The sequence below is a fragment of the Zingiber officinale genome, chromosome 2B (assembly GCF_018446385.1).
Source record: "Zingiber officinale cultivar Zhangliang chromosome 2B, Zo_v1.1, whole genome shotgun sequence".
NCBI lineage: Eukaryota > Viridiplantae > Streptophyta > Magnoliopsida > Zingiberales > Zingiberaceae > Zingiber > Zingiber officinale.
The window spans coordinates 84,745,650-84,772,096 of NC_055989.1; the positions used below are offsets into that span (position 1 = coordinate 84,745,650).

At 39.8% G+C, this 26,447-nt stretch overlaps 4 protein-coding genes and 2 non-coding genes across 6 annotated transcripts; 1 reads left to right on the plus strand and 5 right to left on the minus strand.

Annotated features, from left to right (window-relative positions):
- Positions 1-13,579: 13,579 nt before the first annotated feature.
- Positions 13,580-13,652, minus strand: TRNAF-GAA. The gene has a single exon. It is a non-coding gene; the product is annotated as a tRNA-Phe (tRNA).
- Positions 13,653-13,749: 97 nt separating this feature from the next.
- Positions 13,750-13,822, minus strand: TRNAF-GAA. The gene has a single exon. It is a non-coding gene; the product is annotated as a tRNA-Phe (tRNA).
- Positions 13,823-14,140: 318 nt separating this feature from the next.
- On the minus strand, positions 14,141-14,847 carry LOC122049248 (transcription factor MafA-like). The gene is made up of 2 exons (XM_042610660.1): positions 14,586-14,847; positions 14,141-14,507 (listed from the first exon to the last, which is right to left on the minus strand). Exons 1-2 carry the CDS (start codon positions 14,746-14,748, stop codon positions 14,272-14,274), a joined length of 399 nt encoding a protein of 132 aa, XP_042466594.1. The 5' UTR covers positions 14,749-14,847; the 3' UTR covers positions 14,141-14,271.
- A 1,416-nt stretch (positions 14,848-16,263) lies between these two features.
- On the plus strand, positions 16,264-21,743 carry LOC122046147 (protein PTST, chloroplastic-like). Its single transcript, XM_042606690.1, has 9 exons — positions 16,264-16,359; positions 16,805-16,872; positions 17,489-17,804; positions 18,300-18,389; positions 19,788-19,856; positions 20,130-20,235; positions 21,031-21,119; positions 21,334-21,446; positions 21,528-21,743. The coding sequence occupies exons 2-9, from the start codon at positions 16,844-16,846 to the stop codon at positions 21,637-21,639; spliced, it is 924 nt and encodes a 307-aa protein (XP_042462624.1). The 5' UTR covers positions 16,264-16,359; positions 16,805-16,843; the 3' UTR covers positions 21,640-21,743.
- A 172-nt stretch (positions 21,744-21,915) lies between these two features.
- LOC122046148 (GTPase activating protein 1-like) lies at positions 21,916-24,138 on the minus strand. The gene is made up of 3 exons (XM_042606691.1): positions 23,904-24,138; positions 22,631-22,726; positions 21,916-22,484 (listed from the first exon to the last, which is right to left on the minus strand). Exons 1-3 carry the CDS (start codon positions 24,003-24,005, stop codon positions 22,194-22,196), a joined length of 489 nt encoding a protein of 162 aa, XP_042462625.1. The 5' UTR covers positions 24,006-24,138; the 3' UTR covers positions 21,916-22,193.
- A 107-nt stretch (positions 24,139-24,245) lies between these two features.
- LOC122046146 (aldehyde oxidase GLOX-like) lies at positions 24,246-26,025 on the minus strand. The gene has a single exon (XM_042606688.1). The coding sequence runs from the start codon at positions 25,999-26,001 to the stop codon at positions 24,352-24,354; it is 1,650 nt and encodes a 549-aa protein (XP_042462622.1). The 5' UTR covers positions 26,002-26,025; the 3' UTR covers positions 24,246-24,351.
- Positions 26,026-26,447: the final 422 nt, after the last annotated feature.

A 26,447-nucleotide genomic window follows, 5' to 3' on the forward strand; every position in this document is an offset into this window, starting at 1 on the left:
GATCTGCCAGGTTATCCACTGATGTAATCTTGGTGACGACAACTTCTCCTTGCTTGACAATGTCTCGTATCAGGTGGTACTTGCGCTCTATATGTTTACTTGCCTTATGGGCTCGTGGTTTCTTCGAGTTTGCAACTGCACCGCCATTATCACAATAAATTGTGATGATTTTGGGCAAACCAGGAATCACATCTAAGTCAATTAGAAAGTTCCTGAGCCATATAGCTTCTTTGGCTGCCTCAGAGGCTGCCACATACTCAGCTTCCATGGTTGAGTCCGAGACACATTTCTGCTTAACACTCCTCCATGCAACGGCTCCACCTCCTAGAGTAAACACATAGCCTGACGTAGACTTACTATTGTCCCTATCTGATTGGAAGTCCGAATCCGTGTAACCTACAAGGAGCAAATCGTTTGCTTGGTAGACTAGCATATAATCTCTAGTCCTTCTCAGGTACTTCAATATATGCTTTACAGCAGTCCAATGTCCTTGTCCAGGGTTACTTTGATATCTACTAACCATGCCCACGGTAAAACAGATATCAGGTCTCGTACACAGCATTGCATACATAAGGTTTCCTACAGCCGAAGCATAAGGAACTACCTTCATGTCCTCTATCTCCTTTGATGTCTTCGGAGACATCTCTTTAGATAAGGCTACTCCATGCCTAAAAGGTAAGAAACCTTTCTTAGAGTTTTGCATGCTAAAATGAGCAAGGATTGTATCTATATATAAAGCTTGGGATAGGCACAACATTCTTTTCTTGTGATCCCTTATAACTTTGATCCCAAGAATGTGTGCACATTCTCCTAAGTCCTTCATATCAAACTGTTTGGACAACCATACCCTTACGTCTGATAATACCTTGACATTGTTGCCAATTAACAAAATATCATCTATGTATAGTACAAGAAATACCACCACGTTTCCGTTACACTTCTTGTATACACAAGACTCATCCAGACACTGAATAAATCCATATGACTGGATTACTTCATTAAACCGGATGTTCCAAGATCTTGAAGCTTGCTTCAGTCCATAAATGGGCAGATAGAGCTTACACACTAGATGCTCTTTGCCCTTTTTAATGAACCCTTCTGGTTGCTTTATATGGATGTTTTCTTCAAGACTTCCGTTAAGGAAAGCTGTCTTGACATCCATTTACCAAATTTCATAATCCATATGAGCAGCAATGGATAAGAGTATCCGGATAGACTTAAGCATGGCTACCGGCGAAAAAGTCTCCTCATAGTCGATTCTCTCTTTCTGAGTATACCCTTTCGCAACAAGGCTTGCTTTGAAGGTTTCTACCTTCCCATCTATCCCTCTTTTCCTTTTGTAGATCCACTTGCATCCAATGGCTTTTACACTATCAGGTGGTTCTATAAGCTCCCGAACCTTATTAGAATACATAGATTTTATTTCGGAATTCATTGCCTTTTGCCAAGATATTGCATCTATATCTTGGAGTGTTTCGTCATATGTTCGGGGATCAGGTTCTTGTTTACCTGGGATCAAGTCCGAAGACTCTCCCAAAAACATAAATCTCTCAGGTTGCCTCACAACCCTCCCACTACGACGAGGCACTGTCTCTGGCTGTGTATTATGTGTGACACGTCTTATAGTTTCTTGTGATACTTCATCTTGTACTGTTGGTATTAAAGTAGACGTGCCCTCTCTTATTTCTTCTAGAACTATTTCACTCATGGGCTTATGGTTCATTACATAATCTTCTTCTAAAAAATGAGCATTGGTGCTAATAATGATCTTCTAATTTTTAGGATTATAAAATAAACCACCTTTCGTTCCTTTAGGATATCCCACAAACAGACAAACTTATGTACGTGATTCCAACTTGTCAGTATCTCCCTTCAGCACATGTGCTGGACTACCCCATATCCAGATATGATTCAGACTAGGCTTACACTCATTCTATAATTCTAAAGGAGTAGAAGGAACTATTTTAGAAGGTATCGTATTTAGAATGTACACTGTTGTTTCCAGAGCATATCCCCAAAATGAATTTGGTAATTCTGAATAACTCATCAACGATCTAACCATTTCCATAAGAGTCTTATTCCTTCATTCTGCCACACCATTCTGTTGGGGTGTACCAGGTGCAGACAATTGGGATTGAATCCCGACTTCTGATAAGTAATTCCTAAACTCTCCAAAGAGGTATTCGCCACCACGGTCAGACCGTAGTGTCTTGAAACTTTTACCAAGACGTTTCTCTACATCAGCCCTATATTCTTTGAACTTGTCAAAGCATTCAGACTTACGGTGCATCATGTAAATGTATCCGTATCTTGAATAATCGTCTATAAAAGAGACGAAGTATTCATAACCACCTCTTGCCTGGATAGAAATAGGACCACACAAATCAGAATGAACCAGTTCTAACGCATCTTTGGCTCTATACCCCTTGGCCTTAAAAGGTCTCTTGGTCATTTTACCTTCCAAGCGGGATTCACATGTTAGAAAGTTTTCCAACTCTAATGAACCCAAGAGTCCATCGGCTACAAGCCTTTGAATCCTACTTAAGTTAATATGACCAAGCCTTAGATGCCAAAGATACGTTTGGTTCATTTCCGAAGGTTCTTTTCTCTTATTAGAGTTAGAAGATGTGTTATTAATTTCTATATTTTACTTTGTGGGAGAAATTGGATTTAAAGTATATAAATTGTCAACCAATACACCAGAACAGATAATCACCTTATTTCTCTTTATAACCACATTGTTACTAAAGGAAACTGAATATCCATCCAAATACAGTTTAGAAACTGAAATTAAATTCTTTCTAAAATTGGGTACATAAAGACAATTTCTTAAAACCAAATTTCTATTCCTATCAAAAGATAAGTAGATGTCTCCCACTGCAACAGCCGCCACCTTAGTAACATTGCCCATGTAGACGGTTATCTCTCCATCAAATAGTCGTCGGGTTTCCTGGAACCCCTGCAAAGAATTGCAGACATGATCAGTGGCTCTCGTATCTACACACCAGGTGCTGATAGATAACACCGCTAAACATGTTTCAACTACTAGAGCATGAGATATACCTTTATTGTTCTAATTCCTACGAGGACAGTCTGCCTTCCAATGTCTTGACTGCTTCCAGATGAAGCACTTGCCCTTCGGCTTCTTCATTCCAGCCTTTTGTCCCATACCCTGAGGTTTATTCACTTTCTTTACTGAAAAGACCTATTTCTTCTTCTTCTTGCCTTTCGACTTATAAGTAGAACCATTTTCAGCATAGTGAATCTGAGAACTTTGACGAAAAATATCTTCTACTGCCTGTAGTTCTGTCAGAAGTTCCGCCAACGTATACTCTCTTTTGTTCATGTTATAGTTCAGGCGGAACTGCTCAAAATTTCTGGGTAGCGTTTGGAGAATTATATCAACCTGGGTTTCCCCTTCGATTTCTCCTCCAAGAACTTGTATTTCGTTCAGATAGGCCATCATTTTGAGGATATGATCCCTTACAGGTGTTCCCTCAGACATGGTGGTTGTCATTAATTTTCTCATTACCTCTTACCTAGCAGTCCGACTCTGGTGACCAAAGAGTTTTTTGAGATTGTTCATTATATCATAAGCTGTTGGTAAATCTTGATGCTGATGTTGCAATACATTTGACATTGATGCCAACATGTAACACCACGCCATCTCATCAGCTTTTACCCACTTCTTATGATACTCAATCTCCTCTGGGGTAGAGTCACCGTCAAGTGCATCAGGGCAAGCCTCAGTCAGTACAAACTTATAGCTTTCAGCAGTAAGAACAATGTCCAGGTTTCTTTTCCAATCAATATAGCTGGGACCAGTAAGTTTGTTCTCCTTCAGTATAATGGCCAGTGGGTTGAAAGTCATCGTAAGAATCACAAAAATAAACTTTAGTCAAGACTCTAAATTTAGAATAATATTGATTCCTCAAACAATACTATTTTAAATTAACCAACACCTCAAATAACCGTGAATATTGCATGCCACTTAGTGTGGACGTATACAAATTCAACATTTGTAAGAGGAGGGTGTGACCCATTAATTTTATTATCTTGTCATCCTAACTTTATGACAAATAAAATTAATAGTTGGTTTCACTTTTGTCACACAATACAATGGCAGTGACTCCGTTGGGGAGGATACTATTGAATGCGTCTAAGTGTATACCATTACTTGATACTAAGTCCATTAAATAGGATTGTGCCCCTTCGGTTGGAGAAGATCACACGCTTCTAAATAATTTCCTATAACCATCCATTAAGGAAATTTGATCTAGTGATCTGCAACAAACACATCCGTTGTGGAGGGAGGCACTCAGAGCCAACACGCAAGCTTGTTGCATCACTTACAAACCAGTAATGGAGACCATGGGATTTATTAAAATCCCTCTTCCACTTAGTTATTTAAAGTGAGGAATTTTAAACTATCCTAGCATACATCACATGCATACACACACATCACAGTAAATAAAAGCAATAAATATGGAAATTATTTTCCAGCTATTATGGCTTTTTTCTGTTACTGTCCTTCATGTGCTCCAACCCTAGTTGTTGCCATCTTTAGCCACTGCCATCGGGTCGAGTCGTCACATCCATCTTGCTTCTAATTCCGCTGCGCCTCTGGTGCTCCAAAAGTACCACGCCTCGCAAGAATCCGATCCGCGACAAAAATAGAATTTTACATATATCGATCCTATATTCCACAAGGGAATGTATATGTAATCTAGATCGAAAATAAAATTCTAAAATCCTAGGGCTAATACAGCTCCTGTTGTATTAGTTACATATAATCATGCACACACAAAATATTGCCCTTGACATGTCCAAGGGTCCAATCACACACAACATCAATTAAGCTATAATAGTTGGAGCCTGCAACCAAAGAGTTAGCACATCCTACTATTATCCTGCCTAAATTATGTATGACATGTGCATAACCTATTTGAATTCTAAACACACAGATGCAAATCCTAGCTCTGAAACCAATTGTTGGTTAGTCCTAGGAAAACGTACCGGTTCCACTATACAAAAAGTTTTTTTACAAGTGTCGAACCTTTCCTTAAATAACCTATTGTGTTCTTTAGAAGTTAAATTAGGAATCGCAGACGGAACTTAATATCATTGATTCCAAATTTAACTTATCTGTTCTTAATGGTTTAGATTTGAATCGCAAGCGGAACTTAACACTATTGATTCAAATCCACCTATGTTATTAATTCCATTAAATATTAATTTCCAAAATTGGCTTCCAGGATTGCATGGCGAGGCACATGGCCTTCTTGGATATGGGAGCAACCACCACCACCTAAACAAAGCCTTTTAAGGAAAGCTAATATTTAATTTCCTTAAATAACTCTAGGTTAACCAAAAAGAACAATCGAATCACAAATTCGAAAAAGAAGAAAACACAAACTCGAAAATTAAATTCGATAAACTAGATTTAATTGCCTCTTGTATTTAGAATTCTTACAAAGAAAATAACTAGTATGATGCGGAAGAAAACTATTAGTTATACCTTCTCTTTGTAAGCTAATGATCTCAAGATCTTCTGTCGTATTCCTCGCCTCGCCTTGGACGTCGTGAGGTGACAATCCTCCAAGATGAACACCACCCAAAAGCTTCTTCCTCTTCTTCTAAAATTCAGCCACCACCACCACCAAGGAGAAGAGAGCAAAAGGGAAAGAGAAGGGAGAGGGAGGGCCGACCACTTGAGGTTCTCCAAACAAGAGAATAATAATTGTGTCTCATGAGGCCTCCTCACCCCTTCTTTTATATTACTTGCTCAAGGCAAATAAGGAAAAACTTTTAACAAAAAATAAAATCATCCTCTAGTTTTTCCTTTTCCCTTTTTATTTTTTCTTTTCTTTCCTCTTAATTGAATCAATCACCAACATTAATTTTGTGATGAATTTTTTATTTTAATTATGGCCGGTGGCCGGCCCCTTGCTTGGGCACCAAGCAAGGTGGTCGGCCACCTCATCAAGAGAAAAAAAGGAAAAAATAAATTTTAAATAAAATTTTATAAGCCATTATAAAATTTTACAAGCTCTCTCATAATTTCCTAAAGTGGGAGTTAAAAAAGGAAAGTTTCTAAAAATTAAAACCATATTTTAAAATTTAAAACTTCTCTTATAAAATTTCCTTTTTTAACATGATAATAGAAAATTTTAATTTTAAAACTTATCTTCCTTTTTTTTCTTAAACCATGAGGATGGTTAAAAAAGAAAAGTTTTAAAACTTTTAAAACTCTCTATTAAAACATGTGGCCTAATTCAAATAAGGAAAGTTTTAAAAATTAAAATCTCTCTTTTAAAACTTATAGTTTTCTACAAAGAGAAGATTTTAAAAATTCAAAACAACCCTCCCTTTTTGAATTATTGTGGCCGGCCCCTTCATGCTTGGTCACCAAGCAAAGGGTCGGCCCCTATAGAAGAGGATGTGGCCGGCCCTTGCTTGGTCACCAAGCATTGGACCGGCCCACTTCTTGGACACCAAGAATGTAACGACCCGACCCTTTGGCCTCTTGGGCGGCCCACTGGCGGCCCTTGGCCGTGTCGTTACTCACTAGGACTTTCCATCCCTGGCAGTGAATTTTTGCCTTCCCCAGGATTCGAACTTTAGACCTCCAGGCTAAGTAGTAGAGTTTATGAATCCTGGTAGCCAAGTGAGCGACGCTCACTTGGCTACTAGGATTCATAAACTCTACTACTTAGCCTGGAGGTCTAGAGTTCGAATCCTTGGGAAGGCAAAAATCCACTACCAGGGGTGGAAAGTCCTAGTGAGTAACGGCACGACCAAAGGGTCGTCGGTCGACGACATTAGAGGTCGCCAAATGGGCCGACAACATAAGGGGCCGCCAGTGGGCCGCCGCAAGGGTCGCCCAAGAGGCCAAAGGGTCGGATCATTACAAAGAATAGCCTTACATTTGGATGGACTTGAGCCTATAATGAGGCTACGACAGGGACCTAGAGGAGAAATTGGTTTTGGCCTTCCGATGAGCTTGAGTATCCCGTGTTCGCCCCGAACACACAACTCAAGTTCATCGATAATAACTCATTCCACTAGAGAGTTATTATCGCACTACCGCACCAATCCCAAATTACATTATGGACTCCTTCTTATCATGAGTGTGTTAGTTTCCCTGTGTTTAAGATTACGAATATCCACTAATTAAGTAAGTTACTGACAACTCAATTAATATCTAGCTCCAAGATTAGTACCACTCAACTTCATTGTCATGTCGGACTAAGTCCACCTACAGGGTTTAACATGACAATCCTTATGAGCTCCTCTTGAGGACATTCTCAACCTAGATGACTAGGACACAGATTCCTTCTATAATCAACAACACACACTATAAGTAATATCATTTCCCAACTTATCGGGCATATTGATTTATCGAGCTAAACCTCACCCTTTGATAAGTCAAATAAATAAATATTAAATATATGTGCTTGTTATTATATTAGGATTAAGAGCACACACTTCCATAATAACTAAGGTCTAGTTCTTTTATTAAGTCAGTATAAAAAGAACTTACCTAAAATAGTCCTACTCAATACACTTAGAGTGTACCAGTGTAATTTATTAGTCAAGATAAACTAATACTTAATTACACTACAACTATTTCGATGGTTTGTTCCTTTCCATCTTAGTCGTGAGCAACTGTTTATAATTTATAAAGAACTGTCAACATGATCTACTGTGTGTGACACCACACACCATGTTGTCTACTATATAAATTAATTGAATAATTACATTTAACAAATAAATGTAGATATTGACCAATGCGATTCTTTTATTTCAAAAATAAATATTTACAAAAGCTAGGTTTTTAGTATACACTCCAACATTTACAGCAATGAAAACTCAGAAAGGAAGAAGCTAGACAAAACAGAAAAGCTCACAAGTGTTGTATCAAGAATTACTTGTTGTTTTTTAGCTTCTAGACTAAGGTTATATTTATAGCCTTGGTCAGGGCGCCTGAAAGGGTTTCAGGCACCTAGAGTAGGATAAAATTCTATCCCCGATACGTCGGTCAAAGTCCACGTCGAATATGATAATATTTTAGTTTTGGGCGCCCGGAAGGGTTCCAGGCGTCCGGACCCATAAAGTCAACCTGGTTGACTTTTTCAGTCTGGGTCGTCTATTCCGGTTCTGCTCGCCTCGGTCCGGATCTTCTGCTCCGGCTCCGCTCGCTTGGGTGATTTTGGCCATCCGGAATAGGGCTCACCCGAACCCAACTTCTAACCTTCTCGAGCAATCTTCCGCTCTGGCTTCTCGTCCCTTGGGAACACCGCGCGCCTCCTTCTTGTCCATCCGCATACTCCCTCAGACGTACCGAGCCTGTCGGCTCTCTCCCGTGTCATCCTTCTCGCTAGCTGCATCTTTTGTTTGACTTCTTGTGCTCCTAAGCTCCTACACACTTAAACACAAGGTTAAACACAATAAGACCTGACTTAACTTGTTTGATCACATCAAAATAACCTTGGGGTACCAACAAGTACAAATTAGTTGTCCCTTTGAACCTAGTTCTTAGGATCTCTAGTCAACATAGGTTGGGTGTCCTCTGCACTGATCGCTAACAATGACATCAAACTCATCCCTCACGATGAGCTTGTAACTGACTCTCTGTTTAACCCCTTGGTTAATGGATTTGCTAGGTTATCCTTTGACTTTACATAGTTAACAGTGATAACTCCTGTTAAGAGTAGTTGTCTAATGGTATTATGTCTACGAGTTCTAGACTTACCATTATACAGATGGCTCTGTGCCTGACCAATAGCTGATTGATTATTGTAATGTATGCAAATTGATGACACAGATTTCGGTTATCTCAAAATATTTTCTAAGAATTGTCATAGTCATTCAGCCTCTTCACCACATTTGTCAAGAGCTACAAACTCAGATTCCATCGTGGATCTGATTATTACCATTTGCTTAGAAGATTTCTAGAAAATAGCTACACCTCCCAGAGTGAATACTATAGGTGCAGGTTGCACTAATAATCTAGTTTTGGTGTATGACAAATACGTTAAAGTTAGATGTGTTGTTTATCTAACCTTTCTACCGAGTGTGCAGGAGTTAACTGGTCTGAAGGACCTGACACTAGGCTGATATCAAGCTAGGTCTGCGGGACTCGATAGCTAGTGTGAAGTCTAGATAGGTCCACGCGACCAAATATCTGGCTGAAAGTCTGGTTGGGTCCACGGGACCTGACAATCGGCTAAACTCTAGTTGGGTCTACAGACCTGACAATTAGCGGGAAGACCTGGTGGGTAAAAGGCAAGTCAAGCGACTGCAAGTGGTAAGTGAAGGTAAGCAACTAGAGAAGAGATCTAATGAGGACGTGTTCTCGGTTAAGGGAATTGTAGGCGTTGGTTCATCTTAGGTCCATTTGGGAAACCTAAGTTGAAACCTTGACTAGATCCTGGTCTCGAAAAGACAGAATTTAATTACTACTATTTTACTGAATTGGGCTAACTTTATTTTATAGGATATACTTATTTTTGTTGCCCAGGACTAACTTTTTTTTACAGGGAAGAAGGCTAGAAAAAGAGGAGTCCGAGCGCTCGGACTAGTGTCGCCCAGGTGGTTCCGCAAGCACTCGGGTGGTCCGAGCGCCCGAAATTGGTCCAGGCGCCCAGACCCGAAAACTTATCCCAAAGTTAAGTTGGAGTGCGGCGACTGGCCAAAACAATGTCAATGGTCCAGGTGCTTGGAAGGGGTACAGGCGCCTGGAAATGGATAAACTTCATGGATGAAGTTTCGACTAGAGATCACCACGTCAGCATCGGTCCAAGCGCCCGGAGAGGTTCCAGATACCTGGAATAGACCTATATAAAAGACTTCGACCAAGAGCTTCAAAACAACAATCTGTTGGACCGAGTCACACGTGAGAGGGGGGTGAATCACGTGGTTTTAAAATTCTCGTTCTTTTTGGTTTTCAAATCAAAGTACGAACACAATGGAATAAGAGAATAGAGAAATAAAAAATAATACAAACACAAGAGGTTTACTTGGTTCGAAGCCTTCGACAACTTCGACTCTAAGACCCAGGTCCCACGGACCTATTGATGGGTAATCTACTAAAAAACCTCTTCCAATACTTTTGGAAGAGGAGATCGAGTACAAAGAGATTGGAAAAGTATAACAGACTACACTTTCTGTTTGCAGAAATTAAGTACAAAAAATGACTTTGTTACTGACATGTAGGGATCAAAGTGAGAGCGCACGAGTGTCGGTGTCGATCTACCGACCGCGATCAAAAGTCCTCGGAGTAGTTGTCAGGCACAGCAGCTTCGCAGCAGAGTCGCAGCAAGAAGTTGAAGCAATCAAAACCTCAAATAGACGCATAGTAGCTCGTATAGTAGTTGTTGGTTGATGCTTGGTCGAGATTGCCTTATAAAGGATATGGAAGGCACCTTCCATAGCTATTAAAGGTGCCTTCAATGTGGTAAATTTGATCTCGACTTCGCTCTTCCAGTACCTCTGAAAGAGGAGATCGAATTCAAAGAGATCAGAAAAGTGTAACAGACTACACTTTCCATTTGTAGAAATTAAGTACAAAAAAATAACTTTGTTACCGACACGTAGGGATCAAAGTGAGAGTGTATGAGTGTTGGTGTCGATCTTGAAGGCACTGGAATTCCGTTCTGTTTCAATTTCCCCTGTACAAAAATTGTACAAGTACAGAACTTTTCCTAACAACCCGCATGTTTGATCAGACATATGTTTGATCAGTCGAGCAAGTACTTGACGGATCAAAGCACACCTTAATCAAAATACAAGATTGCTGGCCTCTTGTGTTGGTATTCAGGATCGATACAAAGAAAACTAAACTAATTACACAGCGGAATCAAAGAACTAGTTGTACCTTTCTTTTATAACCAAAGATCTCTTGATCTTCTATTGTATTCCTCACCTCTTCTTGGACGCCGTGTGAGCGAAGATCTACCAAGACAACAAACACTCTTACCTTCTTTTCTCCCAAACTGTCGGCCACCAAGAGAGGCTCTAGGATGGGGCTCCTTCTTCTCTTCTTCCTCTTTTCCAAGCCGCCGCACTCAAGGAGAAGGAGAGGCGTCGGCCCTAGCAAGTAGGAGAAGAGGTGCCAACCCTAGCAAAGAAGAGGTGCCGGCCCTAGTAAGGAGAAGAAGAGAATTGTGGGAAAATTAGGTTTTAGGGGGCGCCACCTACTCCCTTTTATAACCCTTGTCGTCGGCCCTAGGAAGGTGAGATTAACCAAATTGTGGATGGATGGATGCGAGGCTTTATATAGAGGCTACAACAGATACCTAGAGGAGGAATTGGTTTAGGCCTCCTGATGGGCTTGGACTTCCTGTGTTCGGCCCGAACACTTAACTCAAGTCTATCAATAATGACTCATACCACTAAAGGGTTATTATTGAACTACCGCACCAATCCCATATTACAATATGGGCTTCTTCTTATCATGAATATGTTAATCTCCCTGTGTTTAAGATATCGTATGTCCGTTAATTAAATGAGTTACTAACAACTAAATTAATTAACATCTGATTCCAAGAGTAGTACCACTCAACTTTATTATCATGTCGGGCTAAGTCCACTTGCAGGGTTTACATGATAATCCTTATGAGCTCCTCAAGGGGGCATCATCAACCTAAATAATTAGGGCATAGATTCCTTCTATAATCAACAACGCACTATATAAATAGTACTATCTCCCAACTCATCGGGTCTATTGATTTAACGAATAAATCTCACTCATTGATAAGTTAAAGAAATAAATACTAAGTATACGTGTTTGTTATTATATAAGAATTAAGAGGGTGTACATCCATAATAACAGAGGTTTTGTTCTTTTATGTAGTCAGTACAAATCAAACAACCTCAAACGATCCTACTCAATACACACATAGTGTACTAGTGTAATTTTATAGTCAAGACAGACTAATACCAAATTACACTACAACTGTTCCAATGGTTTGTCTCAATCCATCCTGGTTGTGAGCTACTATTTATAATTTATAAGGAACTGATAACATGATCTTCTGTGTGGCACCACACACCATGTTATCTACAATATAAATTAAATGGACAACTGCATTGACATATATATAAATATAAAATGTAAACATTTGACCAAAGTGATTCTCATTTCAAAATATTTCAAAATAGATGTTCATACAAAAGTTAGGATTATAGTATACATCCCAACAATCTCTCATTTATAGTAAAAGACTATGTTGTCGTAAATACTGCCATACATCTGATTCTCATCTCCTCAACATGCCTATCAAAAGCTCTCGCCGGAAGGACCTTTGTGAAAGGATATATCTGTTAGGTTATCTGATGATGTAATCTTGACGACAACAACCTCTCCTCGTTTTACGATGTCTCGTATTAGGTGGTACTTGCGCTCAATGTGTTTACTTGCCTTATAGCTCGTGGTTCCTTTGAGTTTGCTACTGCACTACTGTTATCACAATAAATTATGATAACTTTGGACAAACCAGGAATCACATCTAAGTCCATCAAGAAGTTTCTGAGTCATACAGCTTCTTTGGCTACCTCAGAGGAATGTCACAATTAATGTCGAAACGTTATGGAATCGCTATTAATTTTATATTAATACTTCCATTACACTTTTGAGCAAGTAGTAAAATGATATTCAGATGAGAAAACATTGATTCATTATTTTAGGCAAATCTTGACTTGACCTATCCGGCATTCGACATGCGTAGAACGTGCTCGCACACGAGTTAATCTTAGTTCAGTATAACCGAGACTCTAGATTTACACCCACCCCTGCGCATTAACACGTAAAAGAGTCTCTCCCCATATATATATTTACAAGATGTGCTATAATTTAAACCAACAATAAAATCAAATGACTTCTAATGTAAAATTAAAAACTCATACATAATAGAATCTCTTCCTTTCTATCTCTTTATTTCATTCCTATTTTCAACAAAAAGTTGTTAATGTTTAAAAATGGAGGAATAATCAATAGAAATTTTGGAGAAATGAAAATTCTTAAAGACCAAAAAACAAGAGGCCAATATGAAAACCAACAATTGCGTCATAATTTCGAGTAAGAACTTTTTTCTATGAGTTAGCTTTGTGACTCGACAGCACACTAAGACAGGTTTTAGAAGATTGGATGTATAATTACGTAATTGTGGAGAATAATTGCTAGTCTGCTCTGTTGAAACTTATTCATTGCTAACTCAATGCTTTCCATGCTTGATCTTTCTGTGGTGGTGGTGACGACTACCGTCATGATGGTGGCCGCGAGATAGAAAGTGATGAGCTCTGGAAGCAGGCACCACCACCACCAGCAAAAGCTCCCCCAGCAGGGTTGTGTATGCTGGCGGCGGTGGAATATAAAGAGCGTCCTTTGCTTAGGAATTTTCCAGGAAGAAGAAGGCCCACCGCCCACGTGAGGGAGACGCGACCGCGCCGCGGGCGGTTGCAGTGGGCCCATGTCGTGCGTCATAGACTTAGCCCACGTGAGCGAGGCCGCGGATCGTTGTATGGCCCATTGCTTGAGTCATATACTTCTTAAGGAAAAAGTATTAAACCTCAAAAATGCGGTGAGCGTGGATCGAACACGTGACCTTCAGATCTTCAGTCTGACGCTCTCCCAACTGAGCTATCCCCGCTCACGTGGATCGAACACGTGAGCGAGGCCGCGGATCGTTGTATGGCCCATTGCTTGAGTCATATACTTCTTAAGGAAAAAGTATTAAACCTCAAAAATGCGGTGAGCGTGGATCGAACACGCGACCTTCAGATCTTCAGTCTGACGCTCTCCCAACTGAGCTATCCCCGCTGTTGATTTTTATCAGAAATTAATAATTTGAATTATATAATATTTCTTCTAGTTAGTTGACTCGACTCGACTCGACTCTGCCCGGCTAAAACAGAGTTTAGAAGATTGTATGTGTATTTACTCTGCTGAAACATGTTCATTTAAAATATTCACATATAAATGGGTTTGATACGCTCGTGGACAAAGCTGGACAACTAGTACTACCTAAAAGGATCTAATATTTAGTTATCTTGAGTGCTTTGGCGTGTTCATCTAAATGGAAAACCTTGGAATAGTAGAGAACAACGATGCATTTTAATGTTCTTGTAGAACGTGCTATTAATTTGAATGCAGCAGTTATTTTGTTTCATATCACGCAATAGAACCATGAACAGATCAGTACATGCAAACAAAAGAGACGAAGCAATTCACATATACTATGGAAACATGCCGTGCCAATGCTTGGAACTTTAACCGTGGCCGTGGCCGTGGCCGTGGTGGTGATGCAACATGCCATGGTGGTGGCTGTGGAACATGCCGTGCCCTGGATGGTGGTGGTGGTGGTGGTGACTTCCATGATGATGATGATGACTTCCATGATGATGATGGTGGTCGTGGGAGAGAAGGTGATGAACTCCGTAAGCAGCAGCAGCCGCCACCGCTCCCCCAGCAGCCATTGATCCGATAGAAGAGGAACCACCATATCCTTCAATAAATTAACTCGGCATCAAAAATGGATTCTCCAAGATTAATTAAATTCTTACGTGATTAAGAAAGCTAATACCGTAAGACGGCGCAGGGTGAGGAGGGTAGTAGCCATAGGGCGGATAAGCTCCGGAAGCAGAGGAGTAGTATGGCGGCGGTGGCGGCGGTGGAGGCCGATACCTACCGTAACGCATCATGTCGGAGAAGAAACCTTTGTCAGTGGTATTCGGTCCGCCTTCCATGATTCGACTGTAAAGTTTTATACGAATTAATTCGAAGACGATGAAGCGAAACTAGAGAAGTGAACAGAGAAATGGATGAAGAGGAAGGAGATGAAGGACGGGGTGGAATATAAAGTTTGGGAATTTTCCTTTATGAAGAAGGCACGGGTGAGCGAGACGCGTCAGCGACGCGTGTCGTCGCCATGGCGTGCGTCATCGACTTCGTCCCTAAGGAAGAATCAATTACAATTGCATTTATTAAACGGATAAAACATAGATTTGAAGGTTGCTTGTTCGATTCACGCGGAAATGTTTTAATTTTTTTATTTTTATTTCCCATTGTTATTGTGGATTTTCTAACTGTTCATTTCGACCCTCAAAATTTAGATTTTGACTTTTATTTTCTCAACTTTTTAACGAAAATTAAATTTATGCTATAGTTTAAAAATTTTAAGATGGATTTTTAAATGTGAATAACAAATTAATTTGAAGAAGACGGTCTATTTTCAAAATTAACACACCACTATTTATCGAATCAAATCTTCTATCCCTAAATTTTTCTGTCTCCGTGTCTCTTTGTCGATCGGATGGATCAGATTACATCTCAAGGATGTCTTGCACATCACGAGGATACTGCACACATCTTTAAAATGTCATGATACCTTGAGATGTAATCTGGTCCGTCCGATCGGCAAGGGACACGGGGGACAGAAAAATTTGGGGAGAGAAGATTTGATCTGCTATTTATCAAGTTAATCCTCCGGAAGCTATGGTGGACGGTTGTTAAAGTATGCTCGCAATTCAATCTTTAGATATAATATATTTGTCTCCAGGTGTAACATAGACGATGGACATATGATATCTTTAACATAATAATTAGAGATCGATTCTTAGAAATTAACGACATGAAATTTAGTCTATCATACATCTGACGTTAACTTGTGTATCTATATGTACTTTCTTCTGTATCCATGGAACCGACATTAGAAAAATTATTAATATAACGGATCTATATTTTAGATATAATATATATATTAAAGATACACAATCTACTATATGCATAAGCTAGAAAATAATAAATGAACTAGAAAAGATGGTGATTAATCACTAATCAGATAAAATTTGAACATTTAGATTTTTTAAAAGTATATATATAGAGAAAACAATAAATGAAAAAAATAGCCACATGAAAGTTGCAACATTGCTGTCTTAGTGCAATAATGCGGATTCACGGTTACCCATCATTCTCTTATCTATCTACATTCAGAAATTCACTTCTTTGTTTATTTTATTACAATAGCAATTACTTGTCCAATCTATCTTTCTTTTCTTATTTAAGTTTAAGGACAATATATATTTCAAAATTATATAGTATGAAGCTCTAATTGTAATTAAAGATATAATGGTAGAGTTTAACTCAACTATAAGTGCACGTTAATATGGACGGTTGAGATGAAAAGTGGAGTTGATGTGGACGGTCGGAAGCTATGTGTTTATTTACGGATATAAGAGCATCAATCGGGTGTTTGCCTTAAAAGCAGCCCTCTTCAAACCCACTCGCTCCCCGTCCGCAGCTGCTGCGCTAATCACAGCAGATCGGGAAACGCTCCTCCGGCGATCGCCGACGTCCCCGTGAGGACTGTTTGTTTACTTTTGTTTATTTTTATCTAGCTAGGGTTTTCGCCCGCTTCGCGGTTCGCTTTTCGCTTCGTCTGCTTTCTCTTCGGCTTCTCGGTAGCCTTTTATCGGATGTAAAATGTTCTTGGAGTAGGAAGTAATGGAAGGGGAGGAATAGAAAGACAAGTAACAAGTGATGGTGGTGGCAAGAAAGGAAAGGGGGTGTCGGGAGGAACTGAAGAGAAAAGTTCGTTTTTTTTTCATTTGAAACTTGGATTTTTATCTTTCGGTAAAATTAGTGATGCGTAGAGAGAATTGGTAAATGAGAAACATCGCAGAAGAGTTCAATTTAATCCATTATTGTTGTTATTACTATAATTGGTGATTATCATTGTTGCTTGGCCATTTTTCTTCTAATGGTGCCTATTTTATATGTTTTTTTGAAATATTATAAATGAAGTTGCTGCCGTTGGTTGTACTGGATAGCAGGTTCATTGCCATGGAGTGCTCGAAGACAAACTTTATAAGGTAATTTTTTTTTGTTTACTGTCTCGAGTAAGATATCAAAGTTGCTTTCCTAATACACTGGCAACTCTTCGAACAACATTCTAGGTATGAGTGAATGATTCATATTTAGTGGTGGAGTTGGGAAATTTTCTCAAGTGGATACAGACTATGAAGAGACATACAATAAGTTTTTTCTTGAAAAAAAAAGAATTAAAACTCTTGATCTTGTTAATAAACATTAATCTATTATGAAAGTATATATAGATGTTTTTTTTAATCATCATTTCTTACAACCAAATGCCAAATACATAAATATATTTTGCTCAAGTTCTGTTTCTTGCTATGTTCCTTATATGTACTCATGAATTTCTTAAGTTTGTGGGATCAATTGGCCCTGACTGTCATTGTGTTTGGTCACTATCCATCTATCTAAACCATTTCACTTTCCTGTATATTAGTGCATAGTTTGCTAGTAAGCCTATTTATTTTAAAAGCTTTCACATTTACCTTACTGACTCAATTTTTTAGTAGAATTCAACAGTTCTGGTTGATTTTATTGTCGAAAGACTATCCAGGAGGACCAGAACACTAATCTTGAACATTGCTTTTGACTGACATGTATATTTGTTCACTAAAGGAAGTTGGACCTGGCACAAAATTTCACATATCATTGTATTGAGCAATCAGGCAGATTATGCATGAGGCACAGGAGGCTGGCATATCCATGCAATTCTTATAAAAGCTCTCAAGAATTCCCTAGATATTTTTGCATGATACAGCCCTATCAATCATTCCTCTATAGACATAAATCTTCAAGAAACTTTGCTATGCCCACAAGTGTGGGTGAAGAACCATCCTCATTGTCAGAGGAGGAAAACACAAATGGTGCTAATGAGATTGTACCAGATGATACATCGGACATGGGCTCACCAACAAAGTTGACATCTGATGAGGTGATAATTAAAACAATTTCCCGTATCTTATTAACTCTGACTCCAAGATGCATATTGATTATTTTCATTGGCATTATAAGTTTAGGATTTAAAACTTGTTTCTAGTTTCGAGAATATATGCACATTTTGGATTTGTAAATGAAACCTCACTGTTCTTAATTCCTCAGATATATTGTTAATATTATAATTTTGGCCTAGACTAGGCTTTAGTTTTGGCTGCACCACTGTTTGAATTTCCATCATTGACCAATTTCTTCTCCTCGAGTGATTATGTATTCATTTTTCTTGCTAAAATTCATGCAACATCATCATGCTTGGCATTGTTGATCTTGTTCTTTGAACAACCAATTTGTGTATTCCATACAAATTCTACTTCTTAGTGGAGTTTTGTATGACTTTTATTGAACTCATGCAACTATTATTTTTCTGATATATCATGCTTTACTGAGAACTGCATGGTTAAGTCACTATGATTTATTGTATTTTGATTGACAGTTGAAAGCACTGCTACTTGACACTGAAAGAAAAAAGCTTTTGCAGAAACTCAGTGAAGCTAATCAGTACAACAGAGTCCTCAAAAGACAGGTCTAGATGAATTGGTCATACTATTTTTTTTTTGTGCAATCATCTACTTATCGAAACTTTAGAATTTGTGTATATTTATATTTTACTCAGTTGGCTTCATCCTTACACAATTATGCAAAATGTGAAGTATCTAGTCATGGTCAATATTGAGTTATTGACTCGGTGAATATCTGAATTATGGATGCCATCCATGAAATCAATCTAGGACTTATTGCTATCAGTTGTTAAGAAGAGGTGTTGACGGTTTAATTAGTTTGAATTATGATTTTAGTTCGTGAAATGAGTCCAAGGCTTATTGCAATCATTTGTTGAGGAGAGGTAATTAGCTTTCCATTTCATGATTGACAGCTTCTAAGGAAACTTCTTTTTTTTTTTTGCTTCATTGTGGTTTCTGAATCATGTTCAATTATTTACAAACTTGACTCTAACTATTAAATCCTTTCAACCTTTAATGTTTATCAACTATAAGAACATCATCAACAATAATAGCTTGATCCATGGTTTACCTTGGGACGTGTGCTCTTTGAGTGTTGCTTGGTTTTGGACCCGCTAGAACTTGCCCATGTTCTGTTATGTCAATATGATTATTTATCTCTAATGCATATAACGCAATTGTTGATGCATGAAAATACATCTGTTAACATAAAGGTTCTTCCCATATCTCATTCTTGGAATATTGAGGCAAATGTTTTCAGATATCCTGAGGCATTTTACATCATACTTGTTAGAACCATACAATCCCATCTTACAACGAAAGACAATTAAGATTTGAATTAATATGCTATCATATATGAATTGGAACCTAAAGGAACCCTGAAAATTTGATTCCATTTAATAAAAAAAAATTATTTTACTTATTTGTATGATTTTGGAAAAGAGAACCCCAATTTCTAAACCTTTTTTTAATTGATTCTTATGATTCAGATACAATATGCTTGCTTCCATGGTTTACCAAACAATTCACAGTATGAACCAAAAGTTAACAACCCTTTTGTTATTATTTCTCCAGCGTCAAGAACTTAAGATATATTTATAGTTGTAGATTTGTATTGTGTTTATTACTTTGTGATTGTGCTGAATGACTTTGAATCTTGATTGCTCTTAGTTTGCATGGTTCTGTTTTCTCGACAGTTGATTACTTGATTGAACATTATTATAAGATGTCATTCATGTACCTTTCTCAATTAGTTATATTTTATAGTTTAAAAATAGTCATTTTAACAATTGGGTCAGATTCTAAAGTGGCCAATCAATAATTTAATTGATCAGCTCATTTGTTAAGTTGTACTCCTTGTTTACTGAAAATATCTTTTCTATGTTCTCATGATTTCAATTAGGAGCTAGATTGCTGCAGCATCTTTTTCTGGTAACTTGTAACTTTTGCAATGGGTGTTGCAGTTGCTTGTAGAAGAGGATGCCTTAGCCAAATACAAAAATGAGCTTGCAGTTCTGGAAGTTGAGCTTCAGGCTAGTTTTCATCTTTTTTATATCTCTTCTTCAAATAATTAAACAGCTAAAGTAACCTGGTAAAGAGCTGTAAAATGTGATACTAACTTGCTAAAGAACAAGATAAAAAAGAGCGTAATCTACAAAAAGTGGGATTGATTTTGTTATATGACCATTGTATCCGCTGTCTTGGGCTACAAATCTGCATCTTCTGTGCCTAAACGATTCGTATATGAACTCATCTGTGTTTACTCATGTTAGAATGTTTTGTGATCTAAATTCTTTCCTGGTCAGGCTTTGGTTGGCCTAGCAGAAGAGATTGCTAACAGTGGTATCCCACTTGACTCGAGGAAGATCAATGGAAAGTATATCCAATCCCACCTCCTTGCCAGATTAGAAGGTTGTCCCATATTGTATGCACATGGGCTTTTATTCTAATTCTATTTAGTATTTGATTGGTACTTGGAGTTTCAAAATCTTCTTGGATCATAATTGAGTTTTCAATATTATTAGCCAAACTTGGTCATTTTCTAATGGAGTTTCATTTATCTTAAACCTTAACATTAAGGCATACTAATATTTTGTTTTAGCATCATATTTATTGTATAAATTCAGTTGACAAAGAAATAAAAACATAACCAAGCAGAAGAGGGGAAAAAAATGAAACAAAGCATGTGTAAAAGAAAATTTTATTGTGCATTATCATGTCAAATCTTGTTCATCCTATTTATAAATGTTCCTGTTTCGTGCTATATTTCATAATTTCCATCAGATAGATCTAACATTTACTACTCCAATGAGAAAATTTTATAGATTTATAAGGTATCTTTTAGGTGCTCGGGCGTACTTTGATGTTCCACGAATATGTGCAATTATGGTTTTATAATGCAATGGCTCTTTTGGATCTCATGTTTGCGAGACCAGATCAAATTATTTGGATATTTGAAGCTACCATTTCTACTGCATACAATAATTTGGTGTTTGAGGCTTCAGACTTTTAGTTAAACAAACAATTGACAATCACCACAAATGGTTTTATTAAACACTTCAGCCTACTTATGAGACACAATTCCTTCTGAAAATTCAAAAGATTTATCAATCGATGTGTCATGCTGACGTAAAATTTACTGCAATTTGTTGTTTCATTCCTTCTCTTTTATAAAATTTCAGTTCTCTTATGTTTTTTCGCAAATAGTGGTACATGGAAAAGTCATGGAGCAGATAAAGGAAGTTGACTCTCTGAAATTTGAGGAGGTTGATTTATTCTGGATCGGCATGGCTGAGGTAACCCCCTGTGAACATTTAGTGAAATAATGTACCGAAGAATTTTAACATTCATGGAGATCAACAAAAGATTTGCGTTTCGAACATACTTCTGAATCAAGTATCCCATAGTTACAAAGTTTGTAAATTCTCTCGTCCTTGATTTTGTCACTTAATACACCAATTAGTAAGGATGCAAGTTTATACGCCATTGTCACTAACTTTTTGTTTCCAGAGTGTCCAAGTTATGGGTTCATTCGATGGTTGGACTGAAGGTGAGGAGATGTCACCAGAGTATAGTGGTGATTATGCCAGATTTTCTGCTACCCTGAAGCTTAGACCTGGGCGGTATATGATTCCATCTTTCCCCTTAGAACATTTTTTCTCGGGCATGATGATAATCTTCACATTTTTCTTTTTGGACTTTAGGTACGAGATCAAGTTCTTGGTAGATGGAGAGTGGCAACTATCTCCCAAACTCCCCATTGTGGGGGAGGGGTTGATGAAAAATAACTTGCTGGTTGTGGAGCATGCCAATTGAGCTTACAACAAAAGCCAGTTAGTTTCTTTAAAATCCTTATCTTTTCTTTCCATGAATGATTATAATAATAATAATTGCAAATGCAATGTTTGGTTTGTATACTAGCTCTTGTGATATATGCTTGAACTGAGTTTCTAGCTCACATTCGTTCTTGCTCTTGGTCGGTTTTATGCAGTTTCCTACGCCACTGCTTCTCTTTAGTAAGTCATATGTTTCATTGAATCTTAGTTAACAAATGCTGCTAAAGTTAATGGAGTTTGTATTGACTACTGCATCTTTTTATCTGCAAGACTGCAACTTAGCAGCAGTTTCAAATTCCAACATTCTAGTTGCATTATAGTACAACAGGAAGTCATTTCCTTCTACCATTGATGATCCGACATGGCATTTTATAACCCAAATCAACATGACCACACCCTCACGCAGCAGCATAAGAACTCTCTACTCATCTACCTAACTATAGTGCATTAAGTACAGATCATCTAATTTTACTAGTACATACATTATATAGATAGCTCATCCTAGAAATGCCAACGATGAGGATCCCGTGAATATCAAGTACTCTTAGAACCTTCGATGTTAACCCATTCAAGCTGGAGTTCGATTTCGCCACACTCAACATTTCGAAGTCGAAGGACAATGTCTTGGTACACCTTACCATCTGACCAATATATAGGGCTCTCCTCGGCCAGGCAGTTGTTCCTGCATGGCACTAGTGTCTTTATTACATGGCCATTTGGAACATTTTGTAGGTTCATCCTAACAACTTCCACAAGTGGGGCTATGTCGAACTCGGCATCGCCCATGGGATCATCCCGACTGAAGGTATCCTTGTCATAAACTTCCTGCATTTGTAACCATAAATCAGGGAAAGGTGTTTATATGGAGTTTAGACGGGGTAGCGAGCATGATTCGAAATGCATTTAAAAACATCATTTTGTCTTAGTGATACAGAAGTCGATAAATTGCAATGAGTTTCGAAGAAACATACGAGTCTCACTGGAGCACAAGGGTCTCCAACAGAAAGAGTCAAATCCTCATTCCAAACAGGATTAATATTATGTTTTATCACCCGAGTCTTCAGTTTCTGCAATTGTCATAAATCAACGATGTAAGAATAGTCTGCTGAGTATCCACTAATGAATATGTATGCATCTATAGTATATATAAGTTATGGATCCATCAGGACCATCAATTTCGCAAACAACAACCATGAAGTAGAATTTGATATCAGTCGGCTCAAACTTAAGTTTGGGAGACATTAAAACTAGTATAATTAAGTCTAATTAACCTTATATAGTCGAGAGCTGATGAAGGTTATGCCATAGTTTTTTTAATAATGAATAGCTAATCGCTATACAATGCCAAATAATATTTTCAGAAGTTTCAAGCCTCGCAAGGAAAGTGCACCTTGTTAGCTATGTAACTTGCAAAGTTCTATAGACATAGGACTCATTGTCCAGCTTCTAGTCACTCTCTTAGTACATTAACCAAGCAGAACTTTTTCACTATCAGGTGAGAATTTATACATGATCAATATCAGCAATACAGCAAACGAAGCATCAATAAACCTTTCTAGGATCAATACATACTAGCTATAGATGTTTACAGAACCTAAGTGCAATCTCAAACTTGTTAGCAAGTTATAGATCATGTTGCACAAGTGAGAATCCTAGAGAACCCAAACAAGAAAAGGACAAAAATCAATGAAGAAGACAAGATCGAAAAATACAACTTTTATTATGTTTTAAAGACCAAGGATCTGGGATTTACACACATATCATACTCCAAAGTTACTAGGTTCCTTAATTTCCAGGTCCTATGTCATATAGTGAGACTGATCTACGAAGTGCATTGTTTACAGTGAAGCAATCAAGATCCAAACTTCACCGAAATTCACAGAATGAAGTCAAAGACCTAATAGATGGAAAAATAAAGCTGTCGAAACTTTATTCCAGCCGTCAGATGTTGTCACACTAGAACACGGCGAATGATCTACGAAGCAGGGAGCAGATGGAGCTTGGAAAAAGCACAAGGGCTTTGGGCCATCTGCCTTGTAAAACATGCAGAATAGATCACTAAATCCCACGTCGATGCAAGACCGAGTTGACTATGCCCTAGATCTAGAACGGCAAGGACACCTTTCAGCTCCCAAACTTTAAAATTACCCCCAATTTCGAAGAAAAAATAAATGATGAAAAGCCCTTGCACAAGGAACTGTCTTCAGGAACCTTGCAAAGAAGAAGAAGAAGAGGATGATGAACCTGTTTCTCCATCTTGAGGATGACATAAGGGTCGCTGCTCCGTAGGTCGCGGATGGCGAGGTTGACGCCTCGATTCACCCGCACTACGAGTAGGCCGAGCATTTGGCCAGCTCCGGCCGCACTGGAAGCTCCTCCGGTGACTCAGATCGCCACCGCCGGCCGTGGAATCTTCAAGCGGGAGAGCCGGAGACACGATCAGAGTATCAGAAATGGCAGTATGAGGCCGGCACGGACTCTGTCGTTATTTAATGAGGGCATTTTAATACTAAGGCCCCTCTTTTTTCTAAAATGGCCCAAAGTTTTAACATTTTTGGAAATATATTTTAATTTCAAAATAAATATTATTTCCAAAATGATATTAAGTCAAATTATCGTCCTACAATTAATAAAATTAGAAAAATCATTGATTTCTATTTAATGATTTAATTCTATTTAAGACGGAAAAGCTTCAATTAATGTGGGCCCAAATTCCTTCGCTCGGCACGTGTCCGTTGACAACAAACACCATGTAAAATCCCGGCGGCGCCAACACCCCCGACGCCGGCGCCACCGCTTCCACCTGCCGGCCACAGTTGCCGCCCTCCTTGTCCGCCGTCTCCAGGAAGAGAGCCCTCTGGTTCATCGAGAATGAGTGCGTCGTGAACGCTGGCGCCATCATCGTCACCTTTACTTCTTCGATCGGCGTCGCCACCTCGTACTCCAACGTGAACCGCTCGCCGTAGCTGAGCCGGACGGGCGACGACGCCGGCGGAGTGATGCGAGGACGAAATTCCGCGTTCCCATCGCTCAAGTAGCCTGGCGAGAAGACGTCCAAGCTGAGCTCGGTGGGGAACTCGACGCCGTAGAAGCTGTAGTTCACGTGCGGGTTGCTCCCGCCGACGAGCACGCTGCCGTCGCGGAGGAGCACGGCGGAGGAGTGGTAGAGACGCGCCGTGGACGCTGCTCTCTGCTCCTCGAATCTCTCCCCGGCCGGCGACGCGGGGCGGTACACAGCGGGCGTCAGCACTGGACTCCGAGCGAGCTCCCACCCCGACGTGCCGGCCGCAGCGCCGTTAACTAGCAGAACATCGCCGGAGGGGAGCAGCACCATGTCGCCCATGACCCTTGGCCCCGGCATGGCCTCCATGGTCCACTCCGCCGCCTCGTCGGTGATCTTGATGCGCCCACACGTGTCCAGCGCCCGGCGAAATTTCCGCCTCATCTTGGCGTAGTGGTACGCTCCCAGCGGCGCTCCGCCGCACACGAGGACCTCCGCCTCCGTCGGCGTCGGCGCTAACGGCAGCAGAACCGACGAACCGGAGCTCGGGTAGTTCCTCGGCTCGCCGCCGGGAATGGGAGGGTACTTCCGGACTACTCTGTTCTTGACGTAGTCGAGGAGAACAGCGCGGTTGTTGGCGAAGACAAAGAGGTTTCCGTCGATGTTAAGATGCACAAAAGGGTAGAGGTTGTCCTCGACGGCGTCCTTGGTCTCGACTAGGAACCGGAAGTAAACGGCGGCGGAGTCGGACTTGCTTTGCTTGGGGAAAAACTCGTAGTTGAACTGGCGGCGGCCACCGACGACGATGGAGCGGCCGTCGGGGAGGACTTGGTTAGAGGCGTACCACCTCCGGACGGCGAGGACCTTGGGATGCTCCTCCCAGTCGCAGGTATAGTCGTCGCAGGGATGGAAGGAGCGGGCGGCGCGCTCGCCGCTATTGTACCCGCCGGTCTGGAGGAGGGCGCCGTTGGGGGCGAGCGAGCCGGAAGAGCACCAGGTGTTGGTGAGGACAGTGAGCGGGCGAAAGAAGTCGGCGGCGACGTCGTACTCGACGGAGTGGGCGGTGCAGTCGCGGCGGAGGGCCTTCCTATTGGAGCCGTCGAGGAAGCGGCAGCCGGGGAGGGAGAGGTTGGAGGGGCCTGAGTCGGTGCGGTCGAAGATGACGACGCGGTCGTTGGGCAGGAGCTGCATGTGCATGGCCGACACGCCGATGTTCGGTCGCAGAACCTTCCACTGCCCGCAGTCGCCGTCGCCGCTACCGCCACAACCGTCCGCCGGAGAAAGGAAAGGGACAAGCAGAAAGAAGAAGAAACCACAGCGGAGTGGGGTTGGACTCCTCATGCTCTCTTTCTAGTAAACAAATCGATCCCTGTTTTGCCCTGTTTCGCTGCCTTTTTATATTAAAGGAGGAGGCAGAGGAATCCAACGACAGGCCGTTTTCAATTTGAATTCGATGAATCGTTGAAATTAGAAATCTAAATATAAAATCATTAAATTATAGAAATTTAATTTATTGCAGATTTTATTGCATGAATGGTAAAATACATTCAGCGATTCATGACCACAAAGGAAACCGAAAATATTGTCGATTTCCTTATTTAATTACATAATCACAAAAATATATGAGAGAAGAGATAGTGAATCGGAGAATTGAAACAGGATTTGTTCTATTTACCTTATGTTTGGGGGTGAGCGAAGATTCATTAACGGAAAGGTAGGTTCATTAACAGAAGGGAAATGAGGGAAATGGAGGTTGTTTGAGAGGGAAGGAAGGTTCATTAACGTAA